Raw genomic sequence first — 16,654 nt, forward strand, 5'->3', positions numbered from 1 at the left:
CAGGCCCAGCGGCCATGGCTCACAGGCCCAGCCGCTCCGCGGCACGTGGGATCCTCCCGGACCGGGGCGCGAACCCGGTTCCCCTGCATCGGCAGGCGGACGCGCAACCACTGCGCCACCAGGGAAGCCCCTCAACAGGCTCTTTTATATGTACCTCAAGTGGTAAAAGGGGAGAGCCTTTTTAATTTATTATGTTGAGCTTGTAATAGTAAATTATCTGTAGAGTTTATTTACTTTTAATCACCTTTATTGTTTAAATAAAATAAAAATAACTTTTAAATTATGCATGTGAAATTGAACAACTATTATCTTTCCTTTTTTCCCCTTTGAAATATTTGTTTTTGGAAGGTGGTTGCTGATGTGAGGGTTTTTTTTGAAGGACATACCTACTGCACCACTGCAGAATAGGCTGCATTTCCATTTTATAGATCAGGAAACTGAAGTTCAGAAAAATGAAGTGAGTTAATTAAGATCTTACTACTTGTAAGTAATAAAACAGTGTAATAGCTCCTGTCTGTTGATGATTATTTCAATGCAATAAGATTCCATGCTGCCTTCAGCATCTCCTAAAATTAGCCAAGGAAGCCTGACTCAGGTAGTGGTTTGGTGGGGGGAGAGTCTATTTTAGTGGCTCCCAAACTTTAATGTGCATCAGAGTTCCCTGGGAAGCCTTGTTAAAACACAGGTCTCTGGGCCCCCTCTCAGAATTCCTCAGTTAGTAAGTCTGGGAGGCTCAGTAATCTGCATTTCTAAAAAGTTCCCAGGTGATGCTAGGATAGGGTTCACATTTGGAAAACTACTGGTCTGTTGTACAGTAGGAGAAGGACGTGACTAAATAAAGCAGCAGCAGAGGCCTTGAGGAACAATGAAAAAGCTGAAGTTCTAACCACTGTCCATACCATCAAGCTGAAAAGCAGTTTTCATAGAGAGAGAACACATGTAACTTCCATTTATTATTTACTAGAGACAGGCATTGTGTTAAAGTCTTTCCACAACTGTAATATTTAATCTTTTTAAACAATATTTTAATTTTTTCTACAATTTTGAAAGGTTACTTTCCATTTATAGTTATTCCAAAAAATTAGCTATATTCCCTGTGTTGATACATCCTTGTATTCCCTGTGTTGTATACATCCTTGAGCCTATCTTATACCCAGTACTTCATACCTTCCACTCCCCCATCCCTATGTTGTCCCTCCTCCCCCTCCCCTCTGGTAATCACTAGTTTGTTCTCTGTATCTGTGAGTCTGCTTCTTTTTTGGTATATTCACCAGTTTGTTGTATTTTTAATATTCCACATATAAGTGATAACATACAGTATTTGTCTTTCTCTGTCTGACTTATTTCACTTAGCGTAATGCCCTCCAAGTCCATCCATGTTGCTGCAAATGGCAAAATTTCATTCTTGTTTATGGCTGAGTAGTATTCCATTGTGTGTATATACCACATCTTCTTTATCCATTCATCTGTTGATGGACACTTAGGTTGCTTCCATATCAGTAAATAATGCTGCTATGAACACTGGGGTGGCATTTATCTTTTCAAATTAGAGTTGTTTGGGTTTATTTTTTTTCGGATATATATATATATATATATATATATATATCAAGGAGTGGAATTGCTAGGTTGTAATATTTAATCTTGACAATAACATATGAGGAAGTTATTATTATTAATAGTCTCATTTTAAAAATAAGGAGATTGAGAATTAAGGATAGTTAGTGATTTGCCCAGAGCTGCAGTTAATAAGTAGTACAGCTGGCACTTAATCTGTTTGTTCCAAGGTTCCTGCTCCTAAGGATGAAACTATACAATTGCATATCTTGACACTTTCTTCAATTATAAGTTCTTTCTTGGAATGCCTTCTCAGTATCAGGCTGTACTTAGGTGATGAAATTTCAGAAAATGGAAGGAATAGCAACTGTCACATGAATTTAGCTAATCTTTTTTTAAAAATGAGTCTCCATCCCACCCTTTCCAGACTTGCCCAAGTGGCCTTCCTAATTGCCTTTCTCTTCACTTGTCTTGTAGAGACACAGGAGAAACCACTAAACTGTCCCTTTTTTTCGTAAGAACATTAACAAGAGATGGTTCCTCTTTAACTTATCAGAAAGAGTATGGAGCAATCTCTACTGCCCTGGAAAACATAACAAAATACTGATCAATATTTTTTGTCTTGTAATTTTCACCTATTTAAACACCCATGAGATTATTGTTGACAGTAATTAAAATGAGAGAGAAGGAAACCAAAAATACATAAGGGAAACAGATGAAAGGGAGAGACTAATTAATAAACTGTCATTCTCTGTAGATAAATTGCCTTTGCAAGAAGCTTGCTGCAGGTCTTGCTTTTGTCCAAGGGTCTACGCTACTTGCTTTCTACAGTTGACTTTTAACTGACAAGTGTCCATTCCCGACAAGGGTTTTTGGAGAGGCCCTACTAAGCAGGCCAATGCCAATAAAAAAAAGTCCCCTGTTCCCCATTCAACAATCTGCTGTTGAAATTATGCTTTACCTGGAATTATTGTGCTTATCAACCAAGAATGAAATGCTGAAATTTTGGGAAACAGACTGATTTATTTGCACCAGCATTCTGGACCTTCCACAAATGATCCTCTGTGAAGGAGGGCAGCTTTCACATAGATTGTTCAGCTGTTCTGTTACGTAGAGGGATGGACTCCTTTTCCAGACTGACCCATGCACTGATGGTTCTAACAGTGGCAAATTCATGCTAAACATTTGGATTAAGAGGTTTTCTTTTCTTTCTTCCCATTCCCATCCCAACATCTTTCTCCAAAAAGAAAAGAAACACATTTGGTTAACCGAGTTCCACTTTGCTTACAAGATACTGCATTAAACAATGAAGAGTGGACCTTATTTTTATATAATAAATAGCTAATTCCAGGACTGATTTCAGGTTTGCTGCTTATTTTCCTGAAACTTTTTCAGTGACAGGTATATGTTCTGGAGAGATGTCCTTGTCCTATTGTCTTACATAGGGAAACAAATCGCATTTGTCAATGACCCAGCAGCATCACACGCTTATCTTAGGAAGGGACAACAGGGCTATTTTAAATCCCAGTTTACCACTCATATCATCCAGAGAAGAGTGAGAAATTGCAAAAAAATCCAAGAAATCCTAACTCTGCAATTTTCAATTACTGTGACTAGTGTGTGGGTAGGAGACATTGTTTTATTGTCCATGAAATGACATTGTGCCCTGAGTAACTTTAAATGTTAAGGCAATGAACTGTTAACCATCTGGGAATATCCAAAACACTCTTTCCAAGAGAAAAACACTCTTTCCAAGAGAAAAACACTCTGAAACTACCTAGCATGCACTCAGCGTTCTAAGAGGTGAAAGCAAGTTTTACCCAACTAGAATATGAAATGGAAATCCAAGAGACGGCCAACATCTTTGAGTTTTCAAATCCCTCTACCGAAGTAAATGGAGATATAGTAACCAGATATGGAGTTTAGAACTGGAATATAAATAATAGGAGAATATTGCTGAAATACCAGGTAGTTGCAGAAGGATGGCTATTTTTTTTTTTTTTTTTTTTTTTTTGTGGTATGCGGGCCTCCCTCTGTTGTGGCCTCTCTCGCTGCGGAGCGCAGGCTCCGGACGCGCAGGCTCAGCGGCCATGGCTCACGGGCCCAGCCGCTCCGCGGCATGTGGGATCCTCCCAGACCGGGGCGCGAACCCGGTTCCGCATCGGCAGGCAGACGCGCAACCACTGCGCCACCAGGGAAGCCCGGATGGCTATTTTTAATAAAAGCTAGTAGAAAAATAAAAGGGCTGAGGTTATTTTTACCCTGTCTTTTTTGCTTCTATGAGGCTATTGTAAATGTTTGAAATCTCACAACCATATTATGAGGAGTTAGTATTATCAGCATTTTGTAAATAAACCTTCCCACCAAAATCCCAAAGTTCTTGGGTAGTTAAGTGGTAAAACAATAATGTAAATTTATGTTTGTAGATTCAAACCTTGTACTTTTTCTACTAAGTATTTTCACTATGGGGTAAAATATTTATGAAGTGGACACTGGTGGCTTTAAGATATGAGCGACTTAATTGTTGTTTTGATTTTCAATTTTTAAATTCTCATGGGTAAATCATGTGAATACATATCTTGAGGTTATCTTAGTGGACTGATTCCTTGTTAAGGAATCACATTAATGCATTGTTTATGGATCAGTCACTTGTGTGGCTCTATCGTTGTCATAAGGTGGAAAGATTTTGCTTCAGTCATACACCAAAATAATCCATCTGGACAAGTGGATAAACCAAGTGAGCTTGGTGAGGTTTTAAGTTCTTGTTTCAAGTGACAGTGAAGCTTTTAGAGGAAGCAAGAGGTAGACCTCAGGAGCAGAAAGAGTAAGGCTCTTCTCTCCAAAGGACCCCAGAAGAGAAGGCTTTATAAAAGTTATGACTAATACAGGGTCAGTTGTAAAAAAGACACTCAACAAGCCTGGCCTGTCCAGTGGACTGAGGCTCCTCATGTGGGTCTGATAGGTAAAGGCTTTTTGGTCCCCTCATATGGGTCCCTGCCCCTTCCAACACTCACAGCACAGTGGAAAGAACACCAATTCTAGAGATGAGAGCCAGTTCTAATCCTGGCGGATTCTGGGAGCCGGTGTTCTTCTAGAAAGTCTATGTGAATTTAGGGAAGTCTTTGCTAACTCCTTCCTCCAGGGTCAGTCCTCTTGATACAATCTCGCTGAATCCTAGTTTCCCTCATGATGGCAAACATGTATCCTGTTGCTTATGTGTCCCTAATGCTGACCACTACAGTTGATACAAAATAAGTACTCAGAATAAAACTTGCTAAATTGAATTACTGAGAGGGTTAGACTAAGTCCAGGATCACACATTCAAATCCGGCTAAGGGGGGCTTCCCTGGTGGTGCAGGGGTTAAGAATCCGCCTGCCAATGCAGGGGACACGGGTTTGAGCCCTGGCCTGGGAGAATCCCACACGCCGCGGAGCAACTAAGCCTGTGCACCACAACTACTGAGCCTGCGGTCTAGAGCCCGCGAGCCACAACTACTGAAGTCCGCACGCCTAGAGCCCGTGCTCCGCAACAAGAGAAGCCACCGCAATGAGAAGCCCACGCTCCGCAACAAAGAGTAGCTCCCTCTCGCCGCAACTAGAGAAAGCCCGCGTAGCAGCAACGAAGACCCAACACAGCCAAAAATAAATAAATTAATTAAAAAAAGAAAAAAAAAGGAAAAAAAAATCCGGCGAAGGATATCATATAAAAGCATGAAGTAGGTGTAATGAAGAATAGGAAGAGATTGGCCCTGTAGTTAACTAGACTATAAAAATACAGGCCTGCCTGGAGGGCATTTAAATTCAAATTTTTAAAGATCATTGCAATGGTCAAAATCACAACTAAGGGTTCAGACCGCAGGCTGCTGCATCAAATTCCTTTCAGATTTAATTTATTAAAAGTTTGCCTTTCAGTTCCATTTAATGTAATTACCAACTGCTTTTTAAAAACCTATATGGCATAAAATAGGAATAATGAATAAGGAAAATTCTCCTAGCAAAAAGCCTCAGTCTTGCATTTCACTTGCAAACTGTGATCTTGATACTGGGTTAGTGTGCTTTCCTAACCGTGTGAGGCCTTGCTATGGCAAATTCTGCAGTACTTCTTTGAGCTGGAACTTAAATAGTGTTCCTCATTTTTGTGGCTTAATCTCTTCCATTGCTTTTATTCTCACAAAATCAAATTCATTTCTCTTGAAAAATTATTACTTTCTAGTTATGTGTTAATTTGTGTGGAATTCATTGAGAATGACACATAAATCGTACATTACTGATTTTCAACATAACAGTTGTATGGAAACAGAAGGATAAATGCTACATTTGGGGGAAAGGCAAGTACATCTGTTTTTCTTCTTTTTTTTTAAAGCATCTGCTGGGGAGGCCACTTTATTATTATTTTTGGCTGTGCCACGTGGTTTGCGGGATCTTAGTTCCCTGAACAGGGATTGAACCTGGGCCCACGGCAGTGAAAGCCCCGAGTCTTAACTACTGGACCACCAGGGAATTCCCGAGAACTTCTGAAATGTTACATTTAATAATAATAAAGCACAATTAATAAAATATATGATGAATTGAATACTTTTAGAAGGTTGGTAGAATTCTTTTTGGGTTCCACTTCTCAATTTAACCAAGTACAAGCTACTATTTTCAAATAAAGTTGAAAGCCAGGAGTCACTGTAATTGTATGGAAAAAAAAAAAAAAGATTGAGATCATATTGAAATCCCCGGAAGGAGGAAAAAGTGAAGGCAACTATATTAACAATCTATAATTTTAATGGACATTTCTTTCTTCCAAAGGAGGGACTCACTGGAAACTATTACAGATCCTCAGGAAGTGTGGGATGGAACCAGGTTTTACAATGAACTCACCTAGGCCCAAAGTCCTCTTCTGACACTTTTCAGAAATAGATGTGAGAATCTGTATACTCAATTCTGATAACTCAAAGAAGGTTTAACACCCGGGAGCTTGTATCCTGAGAGGCAAAGACTTGTTCTAGTTCAATTTTCATCTGAATTATTGACTTAAGTCCCAAGTTGGAGAGAGACGATTGAGCTAATCTTTTCATTAGCCGGTTCATACAACTCAAAGCATTATGTGTGATGACTTGCTACAGATTTTTATACATACCCTGTAACTAATAATTCCTCATTTCCCAATCCATTTTTAAATAATACCATAGAGGACATTCGTTTTGGTTTCTTTCCTCAAGGCTGGAAACATTCCAGTCAAGTGTTTCCAGTGCACAGGGGTAGAGGGAGGGGAATTACGGGTAAACTTTAGCAGAAGCAGAGCTACATATTCCTGGGGCTGATGCATATTGTCAAGGGTGATGACAATGCACATCACTAAGAGGGAAAAGGGGTGCCTTTCCAGTCACACACCCCTCCTCTTCATAATCTTCTAAAACCCAGGACAGTGAGTAATAAATGTGGTAGTTGATCAGGTCAAATTTCATGACTTAATGGCAGGTCATGACTGACTTAAAGGTTGTGATCCAAATCATCCCAGGTCATTGGGAGACTCATGGTTTCCTCTTAGCTCTGGGTTTTGAAACTGTCCCCAACCTTGCCCCATGAGCTAATGAGGATGGGTTTGAACATACAAAACCTCCCACTGCTTCAGTTCTGGGCCAGAGGGAAATTACAGTCTGCTTCTAGCTTTCAGCTAGGAAGCAAAGAAGTCAAGGTTTGGTTTCTGTCCTCCTTAGACAAGGTGCTAATGTTTTAATGCATCTAAGAGTCTGATAGTTCTTCCCCCCAGAAGATATTGACTCAAAAAGAGAATTATCCTACAGACTTCAAAAATCCCCATCTAGGGTATAATCAGTTCCACTCACATGTATCAGAGACACCCCCTTCCACAGAATCTTACCCACTGCCTCTTATTGCTTTTTATTTAATTTGGCTAAGAACAGAAAGCTGACCTAATGCAGACCATATGGGCAGGATTCCCAGGAAGAGGTAACAAAAGGGTAACAGAAAGAAGAAGCACATTCAACATTACAGAGATGCAGGAACACAGCCAGTGACCTTTGCTTCCTTGGATTTGCAATTTCGTTTGGCTCTTGAATGGCAGGGGCATGAGGGTGGTGCTGAAATGGATCTCTTGAACAGAGATAGGCTGATGGGGAGGGTGCATGGATTCACACTGATTACTGAATCCTGTGAGTGGAAGTTTAGACACATGTTTACTCCTAACCAGCACTGGATCTAGTAGCTATGTTTAACAAAATGTACTGGTGAAAAGGGACTCAGCAGTAATTTTAAAAATTGATATAATTATGATAACTTAAAGTGTATACTTGTAAGCATGTACCCAGTGTACACAACAAAGGCAAAATAAATGATGCTAAGAGCTGTCTGATTATAGAACAAATGCTTTTACAACAAACAGGAACAGCAAATATCTACTAACAACAAAAGTATAGGCACCAGACAATTTCCTAATAGAACGTTACTGATATTAAATAATATGCAGATGTTTAAATAGGACCAAGGAATTTCAAACATTTGCTTCATCAGATAATTGGGAATATCCATCAGATAATTGGAATTCGTTGCTCTTATGCATCTTGCAGACCTCAGTTCAAATGTCCCTTCCATTGAGGAGCCTTCCTTGATCATACCTCTGTCTCTCAGGTCCTCTGACATATGCTCTCATAGCAATGTAGACACTTCCCTAATTGCCCTTATTTACATTTGTAATTATACATTATTTCTATGGTTGTTTAAAGTGCATCTTCTATTTAAGATGTGGTCTCTGTGAGGGCAAGGGAGCATGGCTGGTAGGGACTCAAGAAGTAGCTGTTGAATTAGTAGATAATCCCATTAGGTAGTATTTAGTGGGCCTGTATATTACCGTCCAGGCACAGTTATGAGCACCCTACCTGGATCAGTGCATCTTTTCTTCACTACAATCTTTTTTTTTTTTCTTTTTTTTTTTTTTGCGGTACGCAGGCCTCTCACTGTTGTGGACTCTCCCATTGTGGAGCACAGCCTCTGGACGCGCAGGCTCAGCGGCCATGGCTCACGGGCCCAGCCACTCCACAGCATGTGGGATCTTCCTGGACCGGGGCACGAACCCGTGTCCCCTGCATCGGCAGGCGGACTCTCAATCACTGTGCCACCAGGGAAGCCCCACCACAATCTTTTGAGGTGGGTGCTCTGATTAACTCTCACTTCACCGATGGGCAGGCTCAGGTTACTTTCAGTCACTTGCTGAAAGTATCACAATGAGTAAATAAGGGATTGAGACTTGAATCTGGACAGTCTTATTTCAGAGTCATCACACTTAAGATTGATGGTACACTAGGACCCATTATATGTCCCCTTGAAAGAGTGAAATCCCCTCTTGTTTTGAGGAGAAGACATTTAGGAAATATGTACATGCACCATGGAAGTGAAGGAGCAGTGACAAGAACAAGGGCAGGGGCAGGTCAGAGGTCGTGGCCTGAGCGCAGAGAGAAGGATGAAGGAGGCAGCCCTGGGCCTTCGTAATGGTGGGGTCGGAGGGGACACCCGCCTCTCATCCCCGAGGAAAGGAAGTGGGAAAGTAGAGAGGAGGCCCCTAGGTCTATACAGCATTCTATTCAGTAGGTACCAAGACAAACAACTTGAGGGCTCTTATCTTTTCCCTCTGGACTGTTCTTTCTAACTTTGGTGTGACTGCATTTTAGGAAGAGCCACTTCATGAAATGAGAGGATAGATTTTAAAGTAAACTACCACATATATCCAAACTCTCTACTTCTCAGCTGTAGGAACTCTCAGGGTAAACCTGTAAGCATTCACCTTTATTTGGGCTGAGGTAACAGGGGACTCTGAAGCCAGGCTCCTTGGGTTAAAAACAGATTAAGTTAAAGGCAAGGTCACAAAGCTTAGTAATCTTGGACAAGATACTTAACCTTTCTGAGCCTCAGTTTTCTCCACTGTAAAAAAGGTAAAACAGTATCTGTCTTATTGGGTTGTTGTGAGGATTAAATGAGATAATTCATATAAAGCACCTAAAACAATGCCCTATTTGAAAAACTCAAGGAATAGTAATGTTAATTATTATGAAAGTAAGCAGGGGAAGGAACTGAACTTGTGTGAGATCATGATCAGGAGAAGCTGGGGATGGTAAACCAGCTCCCAACTTAAACAGCCTTGGAAGTGGTGACAGAGGTGACACACAGCACTTGCTCCATCACTCTTTACAAGACACATGAATGCATCGATACAGCTGTGCTTCTCTTTGCTACGGCCTGTTGGCAGGGAGCTTCCTGTGTGAATCTTCTAGTTTCAGTCTCCCAGGAAAGTATCTAAAACCTGAGACCTCACTCTTCACAGACTGAGAAAAACTCTGAATAATATTTCTTCCTAACGCTTAATTTGGAGACCTTGTTTGGTTCTTTACTCTTATAATAGGAAGAGGCAAGTGGTAACTCAAATGTTCCATTTTGTTATCTTCCAATAGGATCAGTCAAAGTTGGGGAAGGGAGAGCTTAGCACCCATCAGCACAACTAAGTTTTCAGATTTATTTTCAGCTTCATGTATTTATGGGAAATAAATCTCTTTTTCTCTCAGTTAAATGCATCTACAAAGACAGTGTCATTATGATGATAATGATAAAATGAAATTACATTTTGGAGATCATCTTTGTACCCTGTGTTTTAAATTCCAGTGTAGATAAGACTTAATTAAGTCCTAAAGACATGAGTTTTGGAATCAGCTTCGAATTCCAGCTTCTCTATAGATGCCCTAGGGCAAGTTCTGTAGCTTAGCTGAGCCTCAGTTCCCTCATCTTTAAAATGAAGTTACATCACCTCATCTTTAAAGTGAAGCTACATCATATGAAGGTTTGTTTAAAGATTGCAGTAAGATATTTAAGGAGCTGACCATCATGTCTGGCACACAATCAGGTGTGTAACCAGAGATAACCACTGCTATGATACTTACAATTTTAAACTTCCACAAGTGGGAGAGGAGGTATAAATTCATGGAATTACATAGGCAGGTAAAGCTAATTCTTTATATTTTCCCATTAGCCCCTTGCCGTGGGTGTAACGGTTGAATCTATCCTACCCCTTGTAACAAGAGTAGAGACTGTTCTTCTGTTCCAGGTGTGAGCCTGATTACTCTAAGCCACTCTTGGTATTTCCCCTCCCATTGCCAGGGATTGGTTCAGGAATGGGAGGCCTAAGTCAACTGAGCTAATGAAAAAACAAAGGAAAGGTTTGTTGGAGGCTTTGGGTTAAAAAAGAAAATCCCCATCTCCCCTTCTGGATATGAATGAGGAAACAAGGAGCCTTGTTGTTCCTGGCAGCCTAGGACGAGAAGATATCTTAGACAAGATTTTGGCTGGATGGCTTGATACCTCTCTCTCTCTCTCCCCCTCTCCCCCACCTTCCTCCTTCCCTCCCTCCCTCCTCCATGCCTCTATGCATGCTTTGCACAAGCTGGATACATTAAAGTGGGTAGAAAATCAAAAAGGCCTCATTAATAAAATTCAAAATAGTAATTTTTAATCATTCCTAATAAAATACAACCTAGGACAAAGGTAAGTGCATGTATTATACATATATGTACATATATATATATTTCTACTTTTCCAAAATCGATAACCTATAGAAAAGTTTACTGTTATCCTACAGCAATTTTAATAAAAATGCCCTCTATTTATTTAAATCACTTATGTTTTGTCAAATGACCTTCATATCTTTTATCTCACTGCCTTCCACAACATCAGAATAAACCTGAAAGATGAAGCAAGGACTTCCTCGTATCATGGATAACAAAACAAAGGCCCAGAGAAATTCTTTTCCCAAAGTTGCAAAACTTTTCAGAAGTTAAGCCAGGCTGAGTGTCCTGGCTTCTTGAATCCAAATTGGACTCCGTGGCTGATTCTGCCAATTATAGAACTGTGGAACGACATTTTAAAACAGCTTCACATGCAATCTGCAATGAAAATGTGCAGCTCACAGAGAGAAATCTAGGTTTACATTCCAGCTTAAGTTAGTCCCAGCTCTACCACTAACTGCTAATATTACCCTGAGCAAGTCACTGACATTTCTGGGTTTCAGTTTCTGCATATAAAAATGAGACTTCACAAGAAAAAAATGTAGCTGTGTAGGGTGATGGATATTAACTGGACTTATGGTGGTGATCATTTTTCAGTATTTGCAAGCATCGAATCATTGCACTGTACACCTGAAACTAATATAATGTTATGCCACGTATATCTCAATAAAAACAAAAGACAAACAAACAAAAACTCAGGAATTCAAAAATGTTGTAAAAATGCAACTGCAAGTAAAAGGAAGTGCCAATAAAAAAACGAGAGAAATTTTTGAAGTGAGGTTTCCTACTCTTAAGCCTGTGATAGGCTCGGAGAATTGACCTGCTGGTCCCAGAGCCAACTACAGAATCCTTGGTCTAGTTCTCAAGACAGCAATCATTAGCTGTGCAAGTCTGTATTCAAGGTGTAACTCATTTGCCTTCCCTGGGTGAGGTCCTAACTATTCAGTGTGGTCCAGAGATCAGCAGCTTTGGCATCAGCAGAAATTTGTTAGAAATGTAGAATCCGAAGCCTCACCCTAGACTTACTAAGTAAGAACCTGCCCTTTAACAAGATGCGTAGGTAGCTTTTATGCACATTGAAGATTGAGAAGCAGTGGGTTAGATCATGTCTTAGATCCCCTAAAGTTCTAAATGTCAAAGACTGTAGGATTTTCCAAAAAAAAAAAAATAATAATAATAATAATTTTTCCAGGAAGCTTGGGTAGCTCTCCAAGTGTGTTAAATGAAGTCTTCATCCTCCATACAGTAAAGGGGTGCAGGAGGTAACTGGTAATGTTTTTTGAGCTCCCTTTCAGAATGTTCAATTAATCACAACCAAGGTACTGACTAAACCCTCAGGGGGAGACTGGGCTGGAGAGGAACATGATATCGCCTCAGCTAGGCATCCCTTGTACAGCTGTGGTCTGATGGCTTCTGCTCATTTAGCTAATTACACAGTGAATTACCCCAGTGAGAATCTGCCAAATGCACCATCCACCCTCACAACCCAACTTTTCTTAGGAGAACTGCTGTTAATATGACACCACCTTGTCAAACATCTCTCTATTCCATTTTAACACCACATGACCCTCGGCTCTGAGATCTGCAGATGATGGTGAACAATGAAAGTGACTGAACATCACAAAACATAGGCTGCAGGCTGAGTTGAGAAATGAAGAAAATTATGAGTTTGAGAAAATAGGGAAGAACATCAAGCCCAGCTGCCAATCTGGACCCTTCACTAAAAACTAAAATCTTAGCTGGATTCCAAGTCAAATAATGAAAACTCTCAAAAAAAAAAAAAAAAAAAAAAGAGAGAGAGACGTGGGTTCAAATCCCACATTTGCTACTTATGAGCTGTGTGGCTGAATATGTTACTTCTCTCTGGGCCTCAGCTTTTGTCTTCAGTAGAATTTTAGAGGGTTATAAGAGTACCTAGTATATAGCAAGCTTCAAACTTTCATTATCAGCAGAATCATCCGGGGAGCTGGCTACAATTTAAATTCTTAGGCCACCAGAATTTCTGATTTAGTAAATCTAGGGATGGGGATCCGTATTAGTGATTCCAGTGTTGTGGTCTGTTGATGACGCCCTATGAAATGCTGCTATGGGACAGTGGATGGTAAGGGATAATTCAAGTGGAGCACTTGTAAGTTCTTGATAAATATCAGCTTTGAAAAGACATTATTAGTAGTTCAGATTTAGGAGTGCCTTGCTGCATGTTACACAGTGGGTAGGAGCAGGAAAAAAACTTTTTCCAATGGACCAGAATGGTTTCCTGTTTACTAACATTTCTCAGAATGCTTTGTTGGAACAATTAGTGAGACTGAAGAAGGGTGCTGGTCAAACTGTCATGCACTGTCAAATTAAGGAATGAAAGGCACTGCTGCACAATGGGCAGGTTATTCTCAAGAACTGGGGTCTTTGTTATTAAATTGCTGTGTGTCCTTGGATTAGTCACTCCCCCTCTCTGGGTATCAGTGTCATCATTCATAAAATGAGAGATTCCTTTAATATTCTTTCAAGGGTTCAATTATTCTTGTTCTACCATAGCTGTGTACAACCTGTCTGGGAGAAACAACTCCTTGCTCCCTTTTTTTAGATGGAATGCACCTTTCACTCTGTGAAGTTTTTCCTGAATGTGCATCTGAAGGTGACATCTCCCTCCTCTGAAACTTAGTAGCATGTATCATCTGTGCCATATTCTATTCATTCTGAAGAATATTACAGGGGCAGTGGACTCTTCCAGCAGACTAACAGAGAACAGGGCTTCTGAATTTAGATACAATCTTAAGAATCTGGAAATATCAGAGTTATGTGCTTGTGATCCCTTTCATGGTCAACATCAACATCAGAGTTACCGCTCATCTAATGCTTACTACCGGCCAAGTACTTTACACATACTTCCTCCTGCAATCCTTAAAACCATCTTTTGAGGGTAGAACTGCAAGCCCCATTTTACAAGGGAGGAAACTGAGGCTCGGAGAGCTTTCCCATGCTCACATAGCTAATAAGTGACAGTCCTGGGGCTTGAACTCAGAACTGTCTCAAATCCAAAATCAAACATAAGTAATTAAGCTAGGTGTGCCTGTGCTCTTAACCATTAGGCTACTCTTCAGGAGCAATACTTTGCTAAGTACTTGCTGAATGATCAGCACATTTGTGATGATCCTTCCAAATCTGTGTTCCTTGTGAGAAACTGAATGTTATCTTGCAGCTGCCTACAATGAGGGGAGCAAAGTGTAGCTGAAAGCCATGGCTTTGACTTCAAGGGGGCCAACATCTGAAACTGCTGAACTAAAAAAATCCCCTGGTCCTGGGCCGAGGAAATTTTCAATGCTCTAAAGCAGTATTCACTGTTGAGGACTTGCTGCTGCAGTGCATTCTCATGGGTTAGCAGGCTTGCCCTGCACAACTCGGAGGTGCTTCCCTCCCCGTAAGCAGTCACTGCAAGTATCCTGTGACTCAAAGGAGAAAGCCAGCTATGGTGCCCTTGAAGCCAGTGCAGCTTCCAGAGACTTTCTGCAGCAGAAGCTAGCAGAAGTGTTGAGAGGCAAAGAGACAGCTGATTTATTGCTGGGGGAGTTTTCAAAATTATGTCAGCATCCATTTTGGTTATGTTTGCTAGGTGCCCTTTGACAAAATTAAACAGGCATCAAGCAATCCTGCAAACCTCTTTTCAGCAGCGGCCATAAAAAATTCCTAATTTCTTTAAGAACAGAGGGTTGCTGGAGGTACTGTACTTGTTTTTTTTTTTAACAAAATAATTAAATATTAATAGAGAGATGGTTATTAAAAATTTAATGCCGGTCCTGGATTCCCCAGGCTGCCCATAGAACATTTGGTTTTCTTTCCTTACATTTCTCAACAGTTCAAAATCTTTCCAAAGTTTTTTCAGTAATAATTGTGTTCATGATACTAGGATTGTCTATTTCCTAGAATCTGAGATTTTTATCAACTACAAAATACACCACTGTTTATTGACAGGTATTTATTAAGGAGAAAATAAATTAAGTGCTTATAGTATATTTAAATATCATACTAACTTCATGTGCTTTAATAAGGGAATATTTGCCTTAAAAATTGAAAACTAGGTGGAAGTGCAGGCTCAGCTTCCCGAGGCACCCCTTTCCCCTTCGCGAGTAGAAAGTGGGTACAGAATGTCACCAACCTTTGCCTGACTTCATCAAACAAGACTTCTGACAGGTCTCCCATCCTCTAGCTTTCTCCTGGCTTCAGGCCCTCTTCTCCAGGATGACCCAGGGTCTTGGTGCTCTGGCCAGGTGTCAGGCCTGAGCCTCTGAGGTGAGAAAGCCAAGTTCAGGACATTGGTCCACCAGAGACCTCCTGGCCCCTGATAATATCAATCAGTGAGAGCTCTCCCAGAGATCTCCATCTCAACGCTAAGACACAGCTCTGCTCAATGACCAGCAAGCTCCAGTGCTGGACAAGCCATGCCAAACAAACAATTAGCAAGACAGGAACACAACCCCACCCATCAGCAGAGAGGCTGCCTAAAATCATAATAAGGTCACAGACACCCGAAAACGCACCACTGGAGGCAGTCCTGCTCACCAGAAAGACAAGATCCAGCCTCATCCATCAGAACACAGGCACCAGTCCACTACACGAGGAAGCCTACACAATCCACTGAACCAAATTTACCCATTGAGGGCAGACACCAAAAACAACGGGAACTAGCAACCTGCAGCCTACGAGAAGGAGACCCCAAATGCAGTAAGTTAAGCAAAATGAGAAGACAGAGAAATACACAACAGATGAAGGAGCAAAATAAAAATCCACCAGAACAAACAAATGAAGAGGAAATAGGCAGTCTATCTGAAAAAGAATTCAGAGTAATTATACTGAAGATAATCAAAAATCTTGGAAATAGAATGGAAAAAATGCAAGAAACTTTTAACAAGGACCTAGAAGAACTACAGAGCAAACAAACAATGATGAACAACACAATATATGAAACTTAAAATACTCTAGAAAGAATCAATAGCAGAATAACTGAGGCAGAAGAATGGATAAGTGACCTGGAACATAAAATAGTGGAAATAACTATGGCAGAGGAGAATACAGAAAAAAGAATGAAAAGAATTCAGGACAGTCTCAGAGACCTCTGGGACAGCATTAAACACACCAAGATTTGAATTATAGGGGTCCCAGAAAAAGAAGAGAAAAAGAAAGGAATGAGAAAATATTTGAAGAAATTATAGTTGAAAACCTCCGTAATATGGGAAAGGAAACAGTCAATAGAGTCCAGGAAGCACAGAGAGTCCCATACAGGATAAATCCAAGGAGAAACATGCCAAGACACATATTATCAAACAATCAAAAATTAAATAAAAGGAAAAAATATTAAAAGCAGCAAAGGAAAAGCAACAAATAACATACCAGGGAATCCCCATAAGGTTAACAGCTGATCTTTCAGCAGAAACTCTGCAAGCCAGAAGGGAATGGCAGGACATATTTAAAGTGATGAAAGGGAAAAACCTACAACCAAGATTAGTCTACCCAGCAAGGATCTCATTCAGATTTGATGGAGAAATTAAAACCTT

General features: G+C 40.4%; 1 protein-coding gene across 3 annotated transcripts in view; it reads right to left on the reverse strand.

Moving 5' to 3' along the window:
- Positions 1–16,654, reverse strand: part of GABRB2 (gamma-aminobutyric acid type A receptor subunit beta2) — a 280,323-nt gene that overhangs the window by 9,165 nt on the left and 254,504 nt on the right. Inside the window, exon 9 of one of the 3 annotated variants that reach the window (XM_024115832.1) lies at positions 8,807–8,812. The exons of the other annotated variants lie outside the window; for them this stretch is intronic. Within the exon in view, the coding sequence (XP_023971600.1) occupies positions 8,807–8,812 (6 nt within the window). The remainder of the gene's footprint in view (positions 1–8,806; positions 8,813–16,654) is intronic. 3 annotated transcript variants of the gene reach the window in all.

Source organism: Physeter macrocephalus, chromosome 8 (assembly GCF_002837175.3).
Source record: "Physeter macrocephalus isolate SW-GA chromosome 8, ASM283717v5, whole genome shotgun sequence".
Taxonomy (NCBI): Eukaryota; Metazoa; Chordata; class Mammalia; order Artiodactyla; family Physeteridae; genus Physeter; species Physeter macrocephalus.